The 14265-nt window shown below is 48.9% G+C and overlaps 1 protein-coding gene across 1 annotated transcript in view; it reads left to right on the forward strand.

Annotated features, from left to right (window-relative positions):
- The window catches only part of GRIK4 (glutamate ionotropic receptor kainate type subunit 4), a 501670-nt gene that overhangs the window by 320743 nt on the left and 166662 nt on the right, over nt 1–14265 (forward strand). The window contains exons 4-5 of the mRNA XM_061440611.1: nt 6383–6480; nt 11064–11229. Coding sequence (XP_061296595.1) covers nt 6383–6480; nt 11064–11229 — 264 coding nt within the window. The remainder of the gene's footprint in view (nt 1–6382; nt 6481–11063; nt 11230–14265) is intronic.

A 14265-nucleotide genomic window follows, 5' to 3' on the forward strand; every position in this document is an offset into this window, starting at 1 on the left:
CTCTGTATTGAGACCTGGCGAGAAAACCTAGCTTGGGGCAGAAGCAAGCCAGGAATTCAGAGAACAGGGAAATTGATCTTTCCAGCATAGAGCTGACTCAGAACCACAGTGGGATGTGAATTTCAAGAGGGAGCAGTGCTTTCTTGCCAATGGGCAAGAACAGAGCTGGGCACTGGAGGATCAGTAGGAGTTTTCCAGACAGAAGGGCAAGAGAAGACATAAACCATGGTAGTTTATGGGTGCTAAAGTACTCCTCAGAAAAGTGTTTTTAAACGAATGGAATTGCATAGATAGGATGAGGAGGGAGACAGGAAAGGGGCAGGGCACCTTTAAAAGAATGACATAGCCCGAGGACACTACATAAACTGATTAGAATGAACTAGATCTAAGATGGCAGAGGACCACTTGACCTTGAGCCTCAGTATATGCTTATTGTAACATTCAGAAGCTAATTTACACACCCCAGGCACCATGATGGTTCCAAGGACAACTACAAAAGGTCAAAAAGTGGGCAGTGGTCCAGTTTCCAAAAATCCCCACCCCTTCCCTAATCCCATCCCTTCCCCCAAATTGGTCTTCCTCAATGGCTATGCAGGAGATGTAGGAGGTGTAAGTTCCATCCCTGGGTCAGGAAGAAACCCTGGAAAAAGAAATGGCAACCCACTCCAGTATGTTTGTCAGGAAAATCCCATGGACAAAGGAGCCTGGACAAAGGAGTCAATAGGGCTGCAGACTCAGATGAGACTGACTACCTATGCATCCCCCAAATAGCTGGGAATCCTCCCACTCATTAGCCTATGAAATTACCCACCCCAATAAAAACTGACCACCCCTTACCCTGGAGCCTCTCTTGCCTGCCGAGATGGCCCGCACTCTGCCTGTGGAGCGTGTTTCCTCTGTGAGTAAAACTTTCACTTCACTGTGGCTTGCTCTTGGACTCTCTCCTGTGCGAAGCCAGGAACCCACACTTGGCAGCCATCCCAGGGTCTCTGACATGACCTGGAATGTGACCCATGCTTTTGAGCTCCACTCTCTGTGACAGACATACAGTTAAAATATTTTGATAGTGATATATAAATATACATATTTCTTCATTAATGTACTCAATAACCAGACCTAGGATCAAGTCTAACTACTAGTGTAATTTTGGAGTAATTATGAATATGAATGGTATTTCAAGATCTCTGCAATACTATAATATGATCTGAAAACACTTGTGATGTCTATCAATGACAGAGTCACAGTTACTGTTAATATACTGTGGTTTATGGCCTCTATTCCAAATTGAAGGGGATGCTAAATTTCAGTTAGGGGTTAGAGAAAATAATGCCATTTTTCTTCCGCCAAATGTTCACAGACCACTGACTTCTGCCCATAGATCTCAGGCAGCAGGGTTAAGACTGCTGGTCTAGTTAGAGAGAACAGCTTGGAACAGGCTCAGGTAAGAAATTGCAGAGTGTGAACCAGGTGAGCTTGTGTGAAATGAGAGGAGACGTGATGGGAGAAGGGGCTAGAAGGGTCATATCTTGAGGAGATCAGACCCATCTGGATTTTACTTGTTCATCGGAAGACATTTTTTGATAATGAAATTTTATTTTTTATAACGATGTGTTATGAAAGGAATACATGCCCATTTATATTAGAAAGTAGAGAGAAGGAAAAAAGAGCATCATTTAGTGTTCCCCTGGTCAAGGCAACCTCTATTGTGATCTCGGTTAATCACTCATGGCCGAGGGAGGTGGTGTGGTATGGTGGTTAAGGAACCGACCCTGGAGTCAGGGGTTGGGGGTTTGAATCCTGACTCTGCCCTTTAACTTTTCTGTTTTCTTATCTGTAAAATGAAGGTGAAACAACTCTCATCAAGTTGTTTCCAGAATTAAGTAAGTTAATTCATATAAAGTGCTTAGAATGGGCCATAATTAGCACTTAATAAATATGGGCTTTAATAACCTCTTCTTCCAATCACTCCTCGGTGCCTGCCTATTTTCTGTATTTGCTTACTTGTAACCTTCAAATAGATACACATATAATTTTATATCCTGGTTCTTTCTCTTAATATTATTACATAAATATTTTTAATACTATTATAAACTGTTCATAAGCATTGTAAATGCCTAAGTAATATTCCACTTGGGTATATGACCCACACTTTAGATAATTATTTCCTTATGATGGGACATTTCGTTTATTTCCCGTTTTCTGTGGTAAGAGTTGAGTGGGCTTCAGTGTGGTTCAGTGGCTGTTTATTGAGCACATAACTCTTGAGGCCCGCCCTGCTCTGTGTGGAGGGCGCAGAGATGAATAAGGCAAGCTTTCTGGTCTGCAGGGGCACACAGACACACGTTCAGGGTTATAATTGGCCTCAGTGTGGAGAACGGATTGGATATGAAGAATCCGGAGAAAGCCTGGAGGAGGCAGGTAGTAAAGGGGCTGATGGAAATGATGGCGGCAGTGAAAAGGAGAGGGTGGAGGGGGACGAGCCGGTCAAATGGTCAGGACCTGGCTGCTGGCTGGTGGGGCTCGTGAGTAGGTTCAGTGGGAGAAGGCAAGGAAGAGTCAAAGAGACCACGGTTTGAACTTCAGGAGCTAAGGTGGGGGAGGTGAGGGGATGGTAAAACGAAGTGGTCAGGAGTTTGGGCTTTGATGCCCAAAGTGAAAGTGTTACTCACTCAGTCATGTCCGACTCTGCGACCCCACAGACTATATAGCCTGCCAGGCTCCTCTGTCCATGGAATTCTCCAAGTAAGAATGCTAGAGTGGGTTGCCATTTTTTTTCTCCAGGGGAATCTTCCCGACCCACGGATGGAACCTGGGCCTCCTGCATTGCAAGAAAATTATTTCCCACCTGAGTCACCAGGGAAACCCAGATGGAGCTTTAAAGTCAAGCCTGACGCTATCACATATGACCTGTGTGAGCCTGATCAAGCTACTTAAGTTTTCTAAGCCTCAGTTTCCCCATCTGTAAAGTGGGGATACTAATGAATCTTCCTGGAAGCGTGGTGATCAAGTCAGATTATATATGAAAAATATATAACAGATATGATGAACTGGGAGTAATCGTAGGAGTCCTGTGGCATATCAGTTCCACTCTAAGTGTGTGTGTGTGTGCTCGGTCATGTCCAGCTCTGTGCGACCTCATGGACTGTAGTCCACCAGACTCCTCTGTCCATGGGATTTTCCCAGCAAGAATACCACTCTAAATACTTCATATGTATTAATTCACCTTAATGCTCACAACATCCCTACAGGAGAGGTGCTCTTAGCATCTCAGTTCTATAGATGAGGAAGAAGGCTCAGGGAGTTTGGTCAAGGTCTTGCTCAAGGTCTCACAGCTAGTCAGCAAGTGATCCAGCCAAGACTCATACTGAGATAGGCTTGCATCAGAGCCCGTGCTCTTAAGGACTGTGCTTTCTCTCTCTCTGCCTCACTCTGTCCATGCTTACTGCAGGACACCAGAGGGAAGTCCCTGTGGCAACACCCAGCAGGTGGTTGGAACTTGTTTTAAACCCAGGACATCTGTCAGAGTGTAGGATCGCCTGGGCAGAGATGAGTGGAGGCCACAGGGAAGGATGAGATGCCCAGGGAGAGTGAGACATGGACAAACTCTAAATGTAGTGGGTAGCAGAGGGAAGAGGCATTGGCCAAGGAAGTGAGAAAGGCCTTTCAGAGAAGCAGATGAGAATCAGGACCAGAAGGTATCATGCAATTCAATGAACAAATGGAATCGTTCGCGTCAAATGCTGCAAAAGAAAGATAAGAACTGCTCATAGGTCCTTGGTGACCGTGGGGAAGCAGGTAGAGCAGAATGACGAGGGGCGGGGACCTGGACTGCAAGGAGTTGAACAGAGATGGACGAAGTGGCTGCAAGGAGGAGGGCAGACACGGAAGGTGGCTGCGAGCAAGCGGGACAGTCATAGCAGACTTGAATTCCAACGCTGACTCTGACCTTTATCAGGTGTGTGACTTTATGGGTGTCGCTTAACATCCCTCAGATGCTGTTTCCTTATTGTTAAAGTCAGGAACTGAGCTTCATCCCTGGGGCTGCTGGAATTTGATGGCCAGTGAACTCAGAGCCCCTTGCTGGCAGTAAGAGTTGAATTGGCTGAGATCACGTGCTCTAACTTCCGTGGAAGTAGCTTGAACTTTGATGAGCGTTCTCCAAAGGTAAATCTTGCCCTGGACTTCCCTGGCGGTCCAGTGGCTGAGACTCCACGCTCCTAATGCAGGGGGCCTGGGTTCCATCCCTCGTCAGGGAACCAGGAGTGCCACATGCCACAACTAAAGATCCTGCATGCTGCAATGAAGATCGAAGATCCCACGTGCTGCAGCTAAGACCTGGTGCACTTGAATAAAATAAAATAAATGCTTAAAAAAAACAATGGTAAAGCGTGCCCATAGCTACTGCGTCTCCGGGGATGGTTCTGACAGTACTGATGAGCCCTCCTCAGGCACCCACCGCCCGCAGCCTATCCGTCAGCTGAGATCTGTGATGTTGTGTTGATTGGACCCCTGCCTGTGCCTGGGGCTGAGAGAAGACCCCCACGGATCTCTTGTTTGTGTGATAAACCACGGCACCAGGATTTGAGCCCTGGTGCTCTATCCACCGCCCGTGCCCCATGAGATCTAGGACTTGGCTGTGTGGGCCAGTGGTTAGGACTCTGCTTTAGGACAGAGAGCATCCAGGTTGCAGGTGTGGCTTTGCAGTTGACTCCACGAGGATCCTTGGGCTGATTCCTTAACCTCAGTGTGCTGCGACACTTTTTAAATTTTTGTTTATTTATTTTTGGCTGCACTGAGCTTTCCTCGCTATGCATAGGCTTTCTCTAGTCATGACAAGCGAGGGCTAATTTCCAGTTGTGGTGTGTGAGCTTCTCATTCTGGTGGCTTCTCTTGTAGCATGGGCTCAGTTGGTGTGGTTCATGGGCCTAGTTACCCCAGGGAATCTGGGATCTTCCTGGACCAGGGATCGAACCTGTGTCCCCGGCACTGGCAGGTGGATTCTTCTTCACTGGACCACCAGGGATGTCCCTGCCCTGACTCTTGATGTTGAGTAGGAGAAAAATGTGTCCAGAGTCAAGCTTTGAGTTTTGTAGGGCAGGACGTCTTACAGTACAGCTGGGAATCATGGGGCATAATCTGAGGGCCAGCTCTTTGGTTCTCATATCACCGTGTGTGTCTTGAGAATTGTCCTGCGTTCTCTCTCCATCTGTTTCCTCCTTTTTCCCTCACTTCCTTTCTCAATCTATAGCATTTTAAAATCTTATATTCTCTTCTCTTCTGACCACATGCCTCATCCACCCAGTCATTCATTCAACAAACTTGAACTGGGCCCCTAGGAAAAGCATCATGCTGGAGACAGGGAAACGTCAAATGGGGATTGAGAGATAAATACGGTTCAGCTCTGCCTTAAAGGGGTTTGAAATCTAGTGAGAAGAGTAACATATCTAAACAGCAAACTGAAATTGACCCATTTACAAGTGTCTTAGAACCAGGGGACAATCCACGGGCCTCGGAGCCCCGGGGAGGATGAATTCTACTTAAAAGAGGTAGGAAGGGGTAAGGAGGAAGTAGCATTTGAGATGCTCCTTGACATGTAAGTGAGTGAGCATCCAGAGTAGAGGAGTGAAGGGCATCTCCCCCGGGAGAGTTACAAGGTCATAGAACGTGCTGGTTGGTAAGGAAAGCACCTGTTGGGTTCAGGGAAGGTGGGGGGAGGGTTGGGTCAGGCTCCAGGCCGGGCGAAAGGCGAGTGGCATTGAAAGATGGGGCTCCTCTCTGCCACCCTCTCTTTTTCTTCTGCTCTCTCTCCTGCTCCCCTTAACCTTCACTGAGCCGCTTTCTCCTCTCTGCCTGCAGCATCCTCTCTGTCTTTCATCTCTCCGCTCGTCTGCCTTTCCTCCTCTCTAGACTCTTTCAGGGAGGTGGGGAGTAATAGATTGTGCACCGGCTGGCTGTTCTGTGAACTGAGCCCTTGGCCCCTGCAGCAGCCGTGTCCGGGCTCCCAGCACCCGTCCTGCAGGCCAGGCCAGGGGAGGGCGGGGGAGCGGTGTGCAGGTCTCCACCATGCACTTCCGTCCTTCGGTGACAGCCCAGACAATTTATACATCCTGTTGGCGGAGGCCATATGTTGAAATAACCTAGGTCATTTCCTCATTTAATACCATCCATAAACTCTAATAAAAATGTCCTGGAGCCCAGTGGTCCAGGGGAGGAGAGGCGCTGGGTTTGAAAGGATGGGAGAGGGGACCAGGATGCGGGTGGGTGGGAGGTGAGGGGCCATCAGGGGAAGATCAGAGGACTCGAGGCTGAAGCCCATGCCCCGCCTGATGAGCGCCTTGTTTCCTTTCCTGCTCCCCACGCTCTGTCCTGCTGCCGGCTGCAGTGTGTCAGATTCTCCCCAAGGGCGTGGTCGCTGTCCTGGGACCATCCTCCAGCCCAGCTTCCAGCTCCATCATCAGCAACATCTGTGGGGAGAAGGAGGTGAGTGCTGGGCCAGGGTGGGGGCCCTCTCTGTGGGCTGGCAGCCTGTGCCTCGAGCCCAGAGAGATCCTGGACTCATAAGGGCGGGAGGTGTTACTAATAACAACCATACAAGGAAAAGAAGTGGGCCTTGGTAGGCACTTACTTTTTTTAGTTTGTTTGGATGGAGGGGACTCAGAGGAAAAGTTTCATAACAAGGCATTCAAGCTGAGCTCCTCCTAGTCTTGGGGCCCTGTAGGGGGCAGAGCAGAGGCGGTCCCTTGGTGGATGAGAGGAGAGGGAAAGGCTGGGGAGGGTGGTCCAGGGGAGGCTGAGAGGGCTAAAGTCTGAGCCCCACAGGAACGCTCCAGAATATCTGTTTAGATATTGGGATTCTGGGGAGGAATGCCTCTGGGGCCAGGCCTTGCTACAAATGGTGGCTTCCGTGGTGGCTCAGATGGTAAAGAAGTTGCCTGCGATGCAGGAGATCCGGGTGTGATCCCTGGCTTGGGTAAATCCCCTGGAGAAGGGCTTGGCAACCCACTCCAGTATTCTTGCCTGTAGAATCCCATGGACAGAGGAGCCTGGCAGGCTATATAGTCCATGAGTCACAAAGAGTCAAACACGATGGAGTGACCAACAGTTCCGCTTGCTACATTTTAGTGCTGAAATGAAGTTTGAAAACTTACTTCTATTTCATAAGTTCTCTAGAAAAAGAGATTTTATTTTGCTTTCTTCTTCATTCACCAGTTCCAGTATTTATTTCTCCAAAGTGCTGTGTCCATTCCCTCTAGTTCTTGTTCCCCAGGAGATAAAAATGCTCGATTCTTAGGGAAATGACAGGGCGAAGCTTTGGACTGTATTTGCGCACTAAATCTTTATTCTAAAAAAGAAAATGGAAACTTTTTAAACGAGAATTATTTACACCTATATTAAAATCTTAATGGGTAAAATAATGTAAAAGAGAGAAAAAGAAGATGCTTGGGCACAAGTTTCTGAGAGAGGGCTTGCTCCCTGTTCCAACAACTCTCTCCCTCCTTTTCCCAAAGGAGAAAACAAACTGAAACTTTCAGCGATTCTACTGCTGGAAGCTTTCCTAGTCCATCTGGGAATCAATCAGTCCTTCCTCTTCAGATATATTCCTGGGAGATGGTGGCAAAGTGACACCGTAGCCTCCGAGTGGACTTCTAGATAGGTCTTTTGGGGACAGATGGAGCTTGATGGTCAGAAGCTGGGGAGGCGGCAGAGCAGAGGGACTGGGGAATGGAAGGGTCAGTCTTGCACCTGTCATAGGAGCCTGGAGGCTCAGACTTCCAGAAGCTTTAGCCTTGGGAGAGTCCAGTTCTTACAGCAGGACGGGGCTCCTGCTTTGTGAGTTGCTCTCACAGGGGCAGTAGAGCAGCAGATTGGCCTCTGCCCACCCCAGGAGGCTCTCTGGAAGCCACTTCCTTGCTGTCTGCACTTCTCTTATGATCAGAGGGCTTGGTGAGTCCCCAAGGCTTTGAGAAGAATATTGAATCTTCTCTGTGTTTTGAGCCCACTCTAAGAATTGTTACCAGCACAGTAGAATGCCCTGTGGTCCCAGCCCCAATCCTGCAATGGGTCTTCCTTACCACTCCCTGTAGGTGGAACCCCTGAGCTTCATACCAGAGATAAGGTTTGTGCTGACTACTCCCCATCCCTACTCCCAGCCATCCTGAAAGATGACTCCTGCGCCAGCCCAGGCCAAAAAAAGAGCTGCTGTCGCACCGCAGTCCCTTCCAGCATCTCACAGCCTTCAGCCCCCGTGAGCTGGACCTGATGTTTAACTTAAATCTTTCTCGCTGGCTCCAAGTAACAGCTCACATCTATGGCAGGCTGTTACTTCCCGCTTGCTGTGATCTTCACCAAGTGAGGTTGCCAAGCTACCCATTGTCTCTTGTCTTCTCCCTCTCTCTCTTTTTCTCCCCTCTCCCTCCTCCCCAGCACTTTCATCTCTGTCCCCTGCAGTCACCCCCCAACAAGTCTCCACTCCAGAATGGCCTCCTCTTGGGGTTCAGTGGTTATTTTATCTCGGCGATCACATCCTTTAACCCCGCTTGGCATTTCAGGCCAGAGGCGGAGACCCCGAGTTGCACCCATCTTCCCATCCTGCTGCCAGGGACCCCGTGCCATTGACCAGCCAGACAGGCTGTGCTGCCCAGGAAACCACCAGACAGTTACCCTTCATCTGTCTGGTCATGTTCCTTTCAGAGCAGCCTTTCCTTTCCATTCAGATTATGCATTTCTTTTAATATTTTATGAGGCTGAACTGCCTTACACTGATTCCCCTCAGCTTCAGGAAAAAGAAATGGAGTCTTCACCAAGGAGTTCATCCCCTTAAATGCTGCTAACGTCTCTGCAGGTCCTGCAGCTGGCAGCTTTCTGCCTCACTGCCCTTCCCCTCCATGCTGCTCACCTCTTTCCCTGATCCACACCTCCATGCTGATGTCCTAGGATGCATTTGTAATTGCAGATCAATTACCGATTGATTTTTGTCCTAGAGAGACAATCAGCAGGTCTGGCCTGGCCATCCCCACCTGGACCCATCAGAGTGTCTGGCTGCTTCCACGGCAGCATTTAAGATGCTGGACTGTGGGAGACTTCCCCACCAGCCCCTTCCTAGGGACACCCCTCAGCCCTCGCCCCCTGTACATACAGCCCCAAGAGCTTGTCCAGGAGTTCCTAGATTTGGGAAGAAAGGGGAAAGGGAAAGAGAAAAGACATTGCCTTTATCCCACATGTTAGGCACTCATCTAGTACGTGCTTCACATACAGGGTCTCATTTTATCCTCCCAAAGCTCAAGAAATACCTGTTGTTTCTCCATGTGAATGAAGCCTAGAGAGGGTAAGCAGTTTGCCCCAAATCACACAGCAGAACCTGGATGCAAACCCAAACTCGAAAACTCTTTCTCCTGAGCCTTCACTTTCCTGAGTCTTTTCCTGCTTCATCTCTGGGATCCGTAGATCCATGGGAATCTCTAAAGGTGCTTCTATGGGGGGTAAGTTAGCTGCTAATGGAACCTGGTAGGCTGGATGGCCACACAGGGAGGGCCTTGGGCAGAGATCCTCAAATGTGTGAGCTAGCCAGCCTGGCTACCCTGCCCAGCCCTGGCCTCCAGCTTACCCCTCTGTGAACTTTTTTCCATTCACGGTCCGTTTGTGATTCAAGACAGACTGTAGGGTTGCTAAGTATCGGTGGGAAGAAAGACCCCTTATGACACCCCCCAGGTCAGTGTCACTTTTCAGCACCTTCTGTCATTACTCATTAGGCTCTCTCCCCAGGGCTATGCTTTTCAGTCTCTGCTGGAAAATATTGGTTGCCTTCTCTCTATGGTTAAAGGGTTAATCCTAGTTGAATTCAGGAATTTTCTCCCTACTTTCTGCTAAATCTTGACCCTCCCCTCATCCCAGTCTCAGGGGAACTCTGGTCTCTGACTTCTTCCAGAAGCTTAAAAGGATAAGTTAGCAGAATTTTCCAGAGACCATGTCAACATCATCCCAGACTCTGGGCCAGCCCAGACAGAGACAGTTTCTGCAATCGTGCCTGAATAAACCAGTCTAGGAACCAACCAATTCACTATCAGGGAGTTCTTGCCGTCTATCCTCAGTCTTGCTCACTTGAAAGTGAGTGAGTTAGTTCAAATGTGCGCTCATAGTAACCTAACCCTTACATTGGGCACCCTAAGTGAGCATGAGGGATGAGGTTTCAGCCCCGTCTCTGGTAGAGACATGGACAGCCTTTAGCTCTTCTGGCTCTGGGTACCAGGGTGACAGAATGCAATCAAGGAGGATGGCAGCTTATTACATTTTAACTTTCCTATTACCTACCCAATAGCCTAAGCCGCCAATAAAGCAGCCATCACAGCCTGTTAATATCTATTTCTGGGAGAACAGAGGCAGAAGGCAGGGGCAGTGCCTCCCGGAAATGTCAGTAATAGACGCAGAGGGAACCTGACACTGTCCTAATGAAGCCAAAGCAGGTATTTATTTACCTGGCTCCATTCGGAGGCTCTCTAGTCGGTTTCCCAGCGTGCAGCGCTTCCCATCCTCATATGTGTCTTCAGAGGAACACATCCCAGGCTTTCACATAGAAATTTTGTCCGGAGCTGGTTTATATATCTGTTGGCTAGGCTGGGTTGAAGGGGCCAGTTGGTTAGTCCCTAGGGCAATATTTTTCTCTTTTTGCCATCTCAGCTCTGATTCATTAACTACAAATAATATAAGGATTATGCCTTCAAGAGCCCTTTGTCTCTCTGCCTAGCAGTGGGCAGCTGAAAATAAAGACCTATTGTTTTGCCTTCTCGAGGCCTCAGAACTCCGTTCCAAGGTCCACAGTCCATTTATCCAGGTCTCTGGCTGCACGTTTTCCCATCCTGGGTCCTGAGCTTTGCCAGAGATGCCATCTCATCTTCCTCCTATGGTGTGGGTGCCCTGACCCCCACAAGCCGCATCTCCGACCAGGCAAAGGTCGCTCATGGAAGAATCCACCCTCTGCAGCTTTATCTCACCCGTCCCTCTTTTCTTTCTCTCTCACTTGTTCTCCAATCTTCCCCGCTGCCCGTTTTTTTTGCTCCTCCTCCCAGGTCCCTCATTTCAAAGTGGCCCCAGAGGAGTTTATCAAGTTCCAGTTCCAGAGATTCACAACCCTGAACCTCCACCCCAGCAACACCGACATCAGCGTGGCTGTAGCTGGGGTCCTGAACTTCTTCAACTGCACCACCGCCTGCCTCATCTGTGCCAAAGCAGAATGTAAGTTTCCCCAGGCTGCCTGCACCCAGACAGTCAGGTCCTGTCTGTGTCAGCCGGAGTGGTTTGCACCTCCCTGGCTGCAGACCACACCCCGCAGGGGAGGGCTCTTTCTGATCTTAGAGATGATAACCAGAAGATTCGGGCCTTCCCAGGTGTCCTTGGCTGTTTGTGTGTGTGTGTATATGTGAAAGAGAGGGCAGTCCAGGGGCCCTCTTTGTCAGAAACTCCCTGAGCGTGGGTCGAACATCGACAAGCACTTTTACAGGGAGACTGGCCAACCGCCAAGACTGTCTGCATCTGCAAATGCAATTCCCACATTTTCAGCCTCATTGTTAAAGAGCCACAAAGAGAGGGGGTGGGGGGGGAGGAATATAAAATTGGATGCATTTGTATTTGATGGGTTGAAGAGCTTCTTTCCTTGGAGAGCGGGTTTGGCTGATGGAACAAGGTTCAAGGTCAATTCCTGGTAAAGATTTTTTTTTTTTCCTTACAAATGCAGGTTTTAGAAATGTGTTTTCTCTGACTCTCAATTTGCGACATAAATTTAGTGTTTATGAGATTTAGCTAATTTAAGCCAGCACGTTCCAGCAAATCTGCATCTGTGTGCTCCCTGTGACAGCTGTGCACCCACATGCAGTCAGGCAGGTGCTGGCCACTGGCTCCCACCGCGGCCCAGAGTGCAAGCCCCGCATCTGTGTCCTGTGCACGTTTTACCATGCTTGTCTGGGTGGGCTGCACGGGCAAAGGTATCCCATCCCTGTTCGGTCCTCTATGGCTTCTCAGACCCGCTCAGTGTGGTAAGCCCTTCCTCCAACCTGGAATGCCCACAGCATCTGAAAACAAAAGCCCCCTCCCTGCCAAGGGCCAGACCCGTTTCTTATGGGACCTTTGCACCTCACTGCCTCCACTTGTACATTCATTCATTTATTTAATACAAAATGAGTACTTGCTCTGGGCTACCCAAGAAGCAAAGTAACTGATCCCCAACTATGCATACTTTTCAAATATATATTTTTTATTTTATTTGGCTGTGGCGGGTCTTGGTGGCATGTAGGCTATCTAGATGTGGTTCATGGGCTTCTCTCTAGTCGTGGTGGGCAGGCTCAGTACTTGCGGCACTGGCTTAGTTGCCCCACAGCTTGTAAGATCTTAGTTTCCCAACTAGGGATCAAACTTGCATCCCCTGCATTGGAAGCTGAGTTCTTACCCACTAGACCACCAGGGAAGTCCCTATGCATTTTTTTTATGCTTTATTTAATTATTCAACAACCCAGTGATTTTGGAAATGTTGGAATGTCCCATTTTAAAATTCAATACAATTTAAAGTCCAGTTTCTTAGTCTCTCTAGCCATGCTTCAAGTGCTCAAAAACCTCATATGAACAGTGCAGTTAGAGAACATTTCCATCCTCACAAAAAGTTCTATTGGATAGCATTGCTTTAGATGATAAGGTTTTGTGGACAAAGCATTTTGTAGCCCCCAAAAGAGAGAGAAATGTTTAGATAACACTTCATTCTATCTCTCCCTCATGGAGAATTTCAGCACACATTACCATGGGCACTCTGAGTTGTCCTGTGGCCAAAACAACTATTTACCTCAGCATCTTCCAAATAGGTTTGATCATATGCCCCCAAAAGGATGCTGATCTAAAAGCCCACACAGGATGCTAGTGTTCGATGGAACACAGTTGGGATACATTGCGTTCCACCAGGTAGCCTTCCTTGCGTGGCATCTTTACACCACTGAAAGGTTTAACAGAATCAGAGATTCTTCCCAGGAAATTTCTGCCACCAGTCCACTCAGGCAGGACTGCACTGGCTCACGCCGTGCATCCAGTGGGGATGCTGGAGGACAGGACAGGCTGTAAATAAGGCCAGGCAAAGGTTGCTCTGCAGCCCTTGTCTGTGCTGGGTTACAGTGTCTCAGCAACCTGACAGGAAGTTCTTTCTTGTGTCTAGCCACCGTTCCTCCTGCTTTAAAGCTGAGCCCTGTTTCCTCTGCTTCAGTTCTTCCTGGGTTTTGGGACGTGAGTTGCTCAGATGTTGGTTAAGCACCTGCCGTGTGCCGAGCACTATGCTAGATATGGTTGCCTCCTAGCCCAGGGCTTTTTCCATTGGAATTGACATTCTCTGACATTCAAACAGTTCCTTGCAGATTGCAAAGCACTTTCACTTATGTTTCCCCACTTTACCTCCCTCTTTCTCAGTCATTCCGAGCTGAGCGAAGAGTCTGGGAGCTGCTAAGTGATTTGACTTAAGGTCACACAGCTGGTACATGACAAATCTGAGCTGGGGCTTCCTCCTCTCTGGCCCCTCCCACCCTTCTGGGCTGCACCAGGCTCAGGAGGGCTCAGGGTGGGCTCTGCAGGGCAGGCACAGTGTCCTGGGCAGGGCAGAGATCTCTCTGGAACAGTGTAGCCCCTTCCTCCCTTGAGTGGGTGCAAGATGGCTAAGCACAGACAGTAATCCTGGAGAGGATGAGTCTGTCTGCTCAGGTGCTGGCAAGGCCGGCCCACAGCCCAGGCGGGACTCATCAACCACACACTGCCGCCTCTGCTCCGAGGAGAAGAACTCATCTCTGGAGGCTGCTGAGTGACTGGCCCCACCTACCAGAGGCAGAAGGAAAGTGGGGCAGAGCAGAAGTTCAAGGGCAAAGAGGATTAAAAATCTAATCAAAGAATGAAGAAATGAGGGACTGAAGGGAAACGCAGCTCAGAGCTTGGGAGGAGACACTCTTCCATCTCCCTTATTAATGCAGGGCCGAGAGATGCTGCAAGTAGAATTAGGAACAGAATTAGGAACTAATTCTATTTTCCTAGCATCAAAATTAGGCATAACAGAGATCATTCTCTGGGGAATCACGCCGCTTACGCTCCTTCTTCCCCAAAGTAGATTTTTAATAAGCAGGTTTTGGACCAAGTACAGTTGTATTGTGGATGGCATTATTTTTCTTTAATGGGAAAAAAAAATCAGAATATCTGTGAGTACCTAGTGCTAGTGAGCTTCGGGGAGGCAAGGTGAGGAGCCTGGGGGTGGCT

This window comes from Bos javanicus, chromosome 15 (assembly GCF_032452875.1).
Source record: "Bos javanicus breed banteng chromosome 15, ARS-OSU_banteng_1.0, whole genome shotgun sequence".
NCBI lineage: Eukaryota > Metazoa > Chordata > Mammalia > Artiodactyla > Bovidae > Bos > Bos javanicus.